The sequence below is a fragment of the Esox lucius genome, chromosome 20 (genome assembly GCF_011004845.1).
Source record: "Esox lucius isolate fEsoLuc1 chromosome 20, fEsoLuc1.pri, whole genome shotgun sequence".
Taxonomy (NCBI): Eukaryota; Metazoa; Chordata; class Actinopteri; order Esociformes; family Esocidae; genus Esox; species Esox lucius.
In genome coordinates, this window is record NC_047588.1 from 29,968,998 (window position 1) to 29,977,948 (window position 8,951).

The window sequence follows — 8,951 nt, forward strand, 5'->3', positions numbered from 1 at the left end:
AGAAATAGGAGTAACAAGACTACTATTTTGTGGACAAAGGCTACCCAACATCGCCATCTGCTAAGGGGGCAATCTCTGAGGCTGGAAAATTAAGCCTACCCGGAAGTGCAAAAAAATTGCAATTTATCGAATGGTCACTTGAGGCAGGCTGCAAAAGGGAGCAATCTCCATAGATCTCCATGGCAAAATGAGAGTCAAGAGTAAGCTGGTAACATTACAGTGAGTGGGTACCAACCGCCGGCTTCCAACCGCTTGCAAAGCAGAGTAGAATACTGGTAGCATTTAGCCTTGTTTTTTTGCTAACTGGGTAGCTTGGCAACCAGGCACCTCAGCTGCACCCACGCCCCACCCTGTTGCCCATTTTTGGTTATCCGGGAGTTAGGCCGATTGATGCGCTTCTACGTTGGCGACCATAACGGTTAGGAATTCATACTTTACTGTAGCTAGCTAGCTGAGACCGTTAATTTCAAACACAAACAGAATACTGATACTGTAAAGTTACGTAGCTCAACAGCTACGGTTAGGCCAGATACGTTTCATGTTAATTCATTAAAAACATGCTGTAGGTATGTTATACATTTATAGACTATTACTAATTAATGAAAATTTTTCCCACCTCCTTTGCTTTATATCTATGGTTCTGCCATCACAATGGCACAGGAAGTAGTTTATAGGGTTCTGACATCACAATGACATGGGAAGTAGTGTTAGGGTGACCAGACGTCCCAGTTTGACCCAAGCGTGCCGCACAAGCCCTGAAAAGTGAAGCCAAAACGTCTCGGTCGCCCCCTGGTGAGTGGTCCCAGTATAGGTCATAAATCCCGCCCTCCCCATGTTATTCAATGGGACGCGAGACCAACTAAACAATTAAATTACCCTTCAAATATATTTTTTCCGAAGCTGGTTTCTGTCATTTACTTTAGTTTGTATCACCCTAATGTAAATTCAAGAGTTTGTTTTTAAAATAAGTTTTTTTTTAGTTAGTTATTTAATGCTCTAAAAACGGTGGTGTGACGTCGTGATTCACAGCTGTGATTGACAGCTATCTGAGCCGAGGAGCCACTGAATCTTCGGAGGACTGAGGAGATTGGAACTTTACATTTAATCTCTAAATTTCTATAATTTCACACGGACATAATGGGTTGTTCTGCAGTACATTGTGCTAACCGATCTGGCATTTCCAATCGATCTTTGAATTTTTTTCGGTAAGTTAAATTTATAAGCTATTTAATTAGTAAATAAATGTAATGGGCTAGCTAACGTTAGCTAAAAGACAACAAGCCTCGTTAATAGCCATGTTAATAGCTAGCAGGTGATCGTTAGCTAGAAGTTACCAATTATTTTTGTATTATGCCTATTCTAAATTAAGGTTAAACATGATGTAAGTTAGGCTATAACATATCGTCTAGGTTTAACAAGCAAAGGTTGTACTGTACTTGGACTTGCAATTGATTACGGTATGCGCATTCTGCGAGGGAGAGTGAGGGCGGGGCACAGGGGAGGGGCCGTTGATTTCGCGGCTTTAGGGCTTTACTTCCTTCTCGCTACTGCGCATAACTACTGCGCAGAACTGGTCCCAAGATCGCTATCTGCGCAGACGCAAGTCCAAGATGTCAGCGCCGTATCAGGACACTGGTGGCTTCATTTTTCACCAATGGAAAAGAGCGAAAGGGCGTCGTCCATTATATATACAGTCTATGGTTTGACCAGGACTGTCGTGGTGTCAAGCTGGGTGTCCTGGGTCCCGACAAATATCTGTAAAACACTAAAATGTCCCAGTTTTCCGACATTCACTACCAAATTGTCCCGGTTTTCACCACAATAATAATAATAATACTGTAATGTTTCCATATATGAGTCGGAGCCAAACAAACAACGGTGTAGAACTGCGGAGCAAAGCAACAATTCTCATCAAAGCTCAAAATGCCCCCACTCTCCACCAACCACAAACACTCATGATGACCAACATGAGTGCATAAGCGCATACATGTGCGTGTGCATTAAGGTACAGTTACACAAGGATCCCGGTTTGGGGAATCGAAAAATGTGGTCACCCTATGTATAGTGTTCTGACATCACAATAACAAGGGAAGTAGTGTGTAGGGTGACAAGGAGTTTTCTGAAATCAGCTAAATATGTCATCAGATGCAGCTCACCCAAGACAGGACAAAATAGATGAACATCCCCCAATTAGTGGGACACAGGCAGAAGCACAAAACACTGTATATCAATGGCTTCTGTTTGTGTGTGAACAGTAGAGGTCACTAAAGTAGCACTCACAGTGTGTGTGTGTGTGTGTGTGTGTGTTCATGTTCGCGCTGTTTTGTGTTATCTGTACATACAAGGGGGTAAATGCAAACAACTCCATAAAGAACAGGAAATTGTTTAAACAATGGATTGAAAGATAAACTCTGACACATATGCGCACACACAAACAAACTCTGAAACAGCTAGGATAACATCGCCTGTATTTCCAGATAATTAGATGGCTGCATGTTTATGAGACATAAATGGCATTAAGGATAAAACAAGTATACCACAGTGAGGTCACAAGTTAATGATCACAACCTCATTACTGACCTCTGGCTACGTGATGACTGATATACGTGATGACTGATATAATATACAGCTCCGAAAAAAATTAAGAGACCACTGCACCTTTTTCTTTCCTTTCCAAAAAAGATGAAAAGGAAAGTTTTGAGTGAGGAACAGAAGCGTTCAATTTGCAGCGGTCTCTTAATTTTAACCATTCTGTTCATCACTCAAAACCTTCCTTTTCAACTTTTTTGGAAAGGAAAGAAAAAGGTGCAGTGGTCTCTTAATTCTTTCCGGAGATGTATATACACTACTGTGTTAAGTATAAGTACAATTAAGTAAATTTCCCACAATATCTATGTTGAAGGGGGCCAATGAATGGCTCAGCAGTAAAGTCACATCCTCACAGTTAGCTGCATCATTAGCCTTTGGTCCCTCAGAGCAGGCCAACACTGTCCGGGTTTGAGGGGTTAGTAAAAAGGCTTTATTAAGGTAGAAATTTGGAGAGGTGCAGTGGTCTCTTAATTCTTTCTGGAGATATATATACACTACTGTGTTAAGGATTTAACTGACCAATTTAATAAAGACACATAATGCGTCCATTGAAAAACTTCCTTTGGATCTACATTTAAGTGTATCTGCTGAAGACACGTGTTCAAGCATGCATGCAGTACACTACTACATGGCCAAATAATGTGTTTGCAACATGATCCCAAAAAAAACATTTTTTAAAATACTTTCTCTCTCATATATATGCAGTGCTCAGGGGTGCGTGCGCACACACGCGCACAGAAACCAAATATCAATACAAATACACACAAACCCACACAAAAGATGCCTGCTCTCCCGTAATAGCCTATGTAAATGGTTACTAAACAGATAACTGCTCCCTGTTATCTGAAGCAGTGCACAGTGTATGCATAGCTACAATTACAGCAGGGAAACCATGAGACAAAGGCAATAAAAAATAATTTGCGCTTGTGTGTTTGGTCCAAGACAGAATAGAGACAGATAGAGAGCTGGACCTACGTCCAGAAATGGGATGTAGTTGCTGTATAAATGTGTGACCAGACTACACCACAGTCTCAGACTGCCAGGCAGGGAAACAGGTTGAGGAAGAGGAGAAATAGGGAACACTTTGTCCAAGAAGACAGAGAGAACACATCCTGAACTGAAGACTTTGTCCAAGAAGACAGAGAGAAGACATCCTGAACTGAAGAATTTGTCCAAGAAGATAGAGAGAAGACATCCTAAACTGAAGACTTTGTCCAAAAAGACAGAGAGAATACATCCTGAACTGAATACTTTGTCCAAGAAGACAGAGAGAAGACATCCTGAACTGAAGAATTTGTCCAAGAAGATAGAGAGAAGACATCCTAAACTGAAGACTTTGTCCAAGAAGATAGAGAGAATACATCCTGAACTGAAGAATTTGTCCAAGAAGACAGAGAGAAGACACCCTGAACTGAAGGATTTGTCCAAGAAGACAGAGAGAAGACATCCTGAACTGAAGAATTTGTCCAAGAAGATAGAGAGAAGACATCCTAAACTGAAGACTTTGTCCAAGAAGATAGAGAGAATACATCCTGAACTGAATACTTTGTCCAAGAAGACAGAGAGAAGACATCCTGAACTGAAGGATTTGTCCAAGAAGACAGAGAGAAGACAATCAGAACAGAAGACTTAGTCCAAAAAGACAGAGAGGAGACAGAGACAAGGCAGTTAGAGTTTCACATCAACGAGAAGGTGCAACCTTTGAGGGGTAAGTGAATATGTGAGATGGAAAAATATAATTGATTGTGAGTGCAAAAATGTGAGAGAGATGTATAGAATGGGTGAGAGACTGAGAGAGGAAACATTGCAAATATAATTAACTGATTTCTTTTCTATAGCCTTAAAGGAGAAATGGGAGCATTTTACAATTTAGTGTTCAGTTAAATTCTAACAGCGTAAACCTTCCTTTGCTCATCATTGACCATGTTGATTCTGTGGCACCTCACTAAACATAGGCTATTGCAGAGGTTGTCAAACACAGGGCCCCTTTTGTGATATCAAATGAATCAGGGAACATAACTTGACATAAAATGAAACTACCCAAAATTACATCATTTTATGTGGATTCAATCAAGCACCATTTCAGTTCCTTTTTCAATGCTGCTAAGATCTATGCTACTTGTTGCCCTACAGTAAGTCGTACTATAACTTCAGACAAACAAAATCTCCGGCCCTGGTGAAGGAGAAGTTATAAGAAACATGCCTTCTGATATTTTTTGTGTGGTTTTCTAGCTAATATTCTGATATTCACCAGATCATGGGGCAGTGAGTTTTTATTATTGCAGATTTCAGTAGTTAGTAGACTGCACATTGACAAGTTGTCCTCAAGGTAAAGAGAAATAAAAATGTAATTGCAATACCAATCCCCCTGTGAGACTACAGACCCATTTAGCCCAGTGTTGATACATTATTTTTACTTAATACTTATGCAACATATTCCTTGGCCAAATATCTGTTCAATCTATTGTTTTATTTATTTATTTAATTTGAGAACCCCTGGTCAACAGAATAGGCTGTGAAAGCGCTGACAGCCGAGTTGGTTCCCCTGTCCACAAACAGAAACAGATGACAGTGAAGATGCTGCTTTTAGGTCTGGTCTCCATCCTCAGTGTCACCGTGCCCTGTCTCTCTGTCTACAACAGCGGGGAATGCTACTTCGATGCCAAAGGTATGTTTGCCTGTGTAAAATCATTGATACTGTTCTTGGCTTGAACCGGGGGCCCTTTTTTGCACAAGCCTTCAATAGTATGAATAGTATAAATAATTATAATCCACCACTCCAGTTAAGCCTTCCTTCAGAGCTTTTATAGCAAAGTGACAGCCCAGAGCGACCCAACATGAAGACTGATCATCCTGCAGGTTATTAGCTCAACCCTTAACCACTCGTCAAGCCTTTAACCATTTGAATCCCGTGTGCTAAGTCAGAGTAATATTGAAAAGGTAAAACACGGCATGGCTCTAGGGAAAGGGTTGGGGAGCCCCGAGCTAGGCATTGTTACACTGGTTATGTGTGTGTTTATGTGTCTTCCAGGGAGCTGTGAGTACAGGGGCCAGGGGTATGGAATAGGGGAGAGTTGGATGACCAAGGAGTGCTACCAATGCATCTGCATGGAGCCATTTGGAGTGGGATGCTGTGATCAGTAAGTATAACCCCCATACTGTAGTATAACCCCCATACTATAGTATAACCCCCATACTGTAGTATAACCCCCATACTATAGTACAACCCCCATAATGTAGTATAAACCCCCATACCATAGTACAACCCCCATACTGTAGTATAAACCCCATACCATAGTATAACCACCATACTATATCATAACCCCCATACTGTAGTACAAACCCGATACTGTAGTATAACCCCCATACCATAGTGTAATCCCCATATTGTAGTATAACCCCCATACCATAGTGTAACCCCCATACTGTAGCCTGACACATTTCACAATGCATTGTCCCCGGGGAACTCTTTGGATGCACTGACAGAATAGAAGTGTTACGTGCATTCATGACTTCACCATACTTCTCAGGGGACCTCAGCCTGTGGACTACCCAGGTTGGTGTGACGTGATCCGCAAGCCAGACTCCTGCGCCACCCTCGCTGTGATGAAAGCAAATCACAAGCTGCCTTGTCTTTGGGGAAGGGGCCGTTTGAGACCAGGGGTGAGACGGCCATGGAAATCTAACAACAGCCCTTTGTTTGGATCGGCCCATAATTCAGCCACTGAAAAGGGGGAAGAGGGGTTAATTGAATGAAACTCTAATTGGCTGTGTTTCACTGTCACATTATAAATGCATATTGATAGTATGATGCTTATAATATGATATTGATAAGATACTACTGTGTAACACAATCCATTGACAGCCACAGCTACTACTAGCCCATTAAAGAATGGTGCTGAAAGGGTAATTAGGGAAAGCATGTGTTGTTACATTTGCATGCATTCATTAATTTTTTTCATGTAGATTACATTTCACATATTTATTATTCTGTGACAAAACGTGATTACTTATATGTATTTGATGTTTAAATAAAAAGTTATGTTTAAAATGCTTGTTTGACAAAATGTTGTGTCATACACATAGTCACACACAAGCAAGTAGGGTTTCGTATTGGGAGGGACACATTTAAAATGTTTGCTAAGTGTTCTTATTATTGTGGGGGGACCAATTCATCTGCTTCTAACATTTGGGAGGGGCATGTCCCCCCTGTCCCCCCCCTGCTCCTACGCTCTCACATGAGCTGTATTCATTCGATTCTGTTTTAAAATGTTTATACCGTTGCCAACCAAAACTGTTTAACATTTACTCTAGTCCCAGGGAGTTTTCATTTTGGAGTTATTTTAGATACTCATTTTAAAAAAACGCAGGGATTTATACGTTTTGGAAAATGGGCAGTGACTCTGTTGTCCCAGCTTCAAGGGATGTTGTTCCGCCATTTGTGTTGAAAGGACAAAGAAAACATTTGAGCAGGCTGAGTAGGAGGCCAAGAGACCAGAGGTGTCAGAACAAAGAACACGGCAGGGATGAAAGTTTTGAATATCGCCTGTCGTTAGCGTGGGGAGAGCCCCTTGCTGATCCATAGACACAGGTCTTGTAATGGCTTTCTGGAGTTGCAAGAGTTTGATTTCACAAACAGCGGGCCCAATCAACAGTGAATTGCAGTAATCCAGATCTGAGATGACTAGTGCCTGGATTAGGATCTGGATTAGGACCTGGATTAGAATTTGTGAGGTAAAGTACTCTACCAGTGTTGTAGAGCATTAACCTGCGGGGGTGTGTCACCACCTTGATGTTTTCAAAGAACAATGGGGTGTTTTCCAGTGTCATTGCAAGGTTTTTGAAATAATATCCTGAAGTGAAGAGATGACTGTCTTGTACTCAGGAATGTGTGTTGGGGAGGAGAAGGTGAGTTTCATCAAGTTCTTTGGTTTAAAGAAGGGAGTGGCTAGAAATGAGCCCTAGGGGACACCAGAGGGTGTTAGACTAGTTTGAAGATGGACAGGTGACAAAACGGAGAAAGATTTAGCAGACGGGAAAGATGATAAGAAATGGCAGTAGTGAAGTGAGACTAAATATTGTTTATTTATTATAATAAATATTGCATTTGGGTAGATTATCTGGTATCAGGTTGGAGGAGAGAGAAAAGCGAAAAGGAAATGACAAGAGACCTGGAGGGGGCTACAGTAAGCTTAGTCAACAAACAACATCTAGTGAAGATAAGAACAAGCATATTTCCTGCTTTGTAGTGAAGCTAAGAACAAGCATATTTTCTCCTTTGTAGTGAAGCTAAGAACACACATATTTCCTGCTTTGTGAGGTCGGGGGGAGGGGGGGGGGGGGGTCAAAAGAGAAATAAATTAATCAAAGGTGGATGACAGGAGGTTGAAGTCGTAGTTTAACCCAGTAATGCAAATTGTGAGCCAACATCAGGAAATTAGCTTGATTATTAAGGGGGACAAAGGAGGGCCATATGCCACCACCAAGACCATCAAAGCTCTATGGGAAAACACATAAAGAGAGAGCAGCAAGAGTAGTGGTGTTTTCTCAGGTAGTCCATGTCTTCGTCAGGACCAAAAAGAAATGGGATGGAATGATAGCATATGCTGGGATGAAATGACACTATAGCCTGGGATGGAATGACAGCATAGGCTGGGATGGAATAACAGCATAGCCTGGGATGGAATGACAGCATATTCTGAGATGAAATCAGACTTACTGATAGTAAATCAACGGTACAAAATGCCAGAACACCAGGAATTCCATGAGTAGTGAGGGCAGGGGACACAAGAATGGAAAGTTTGCAGGCATGAGTAGAAAGTCTGTAGAAATTAGGGGGGAACTGCCAAAAGGGTCTGAAAACACACAGTTGTCAATGTTACGAAAGCGAAAAATAAGATCTGTATGAAGAACCACCCCCCTCTCCAACAAGGTCACTGATAATCAAAACAATAACAAAGCTTCCTGCTCCTTGATCTAAGTTTACGTCAACCAGATTGCAACAAGTTACTGTATGAGCAGTCACAGTTCACGTTGGATCCTGGGAAGAGGGTGACAGCACTTGAAATAGATTGCCCTACAGCTCGCAAATTACAGGACATGACGACAACAGATAATGACAATCGTAAGTCCTACTGCAGAGGGCAGTAGCTATTTAGTTATAGACACTGTCTGCACATTCAGTTTCATTTCTCATGATGTTTTGTGTTTGATAAAAACGTTTTGTAACAGACCAAACGTTTTGCAATACATTTGAGTTAGAAGCAGTTATTTAATGATCAACAGTTTTAAGACTATAGCAAACAGCAGAGACATTTAGGGGACTGGCATTTTAAAAGGACGTTAATGTGGACTTCAACATT

At 41.3% G+C, this 8,951-nt stretch overlaps 1 protein-coding gene across 1 annotated transcript; it reads left to right on the forward strand.

Moving 5' to 3' along the window:
• The first annotated feature begins 1,173 nt into the window (after window positions 1–1,173).
• On the forward strand, window positions 1,174–6,593 carry si:ch1073-70f20.1 (prostate-associated microseminoprotein). The gene is made up of 4 exons (XM_034288959.1): window positions 1,174–1,205; window positions 5,097–5,257; window positions 5,621–5,729; window positions 6,120–6,593. The coding sequence occupies exons 2-4, from the start codon at window positions 5,155–5,157 to the stop codon at window positions 6,343–6,345; spliced, it is 438 nt and encodes a 145-aa protein (XP_034144850.1). The 5' UTR covers window positions 1,174–1,205; window positions 5,097–5,154; the 3' UTR covers window positions 6,346–6,593.
• Window positions 6,594–8,951: the final 2,358 nt, after the last annotated feature.

Excerpts from the sequence above, each read along its gene's own strand:
- si:ch1073-70f20.1 (XM_034288959.1), top strand. The coding sequence starts at position 5,155 with ATGACAGTGAAGATGCTGCTTTTAGGTCTGGTCTCCATCCTCAGTGTC. Across the intron at positions 5,258-5,620 it reads ATGCTACTTCGATGCCAAAG|GGAGCTGTGAGTACAGGGGC; the intron begins GTATGTTTGCCT and ends TGTGTCTTCCAG. Across the intron at positions 5,730-6,119 it reads GGAGTGGGATGCTGTGATCA|GGGACCTCAGCCTGTGGACT; the intron begins GTAAGTATAACC and ends CATACTTCTCAG.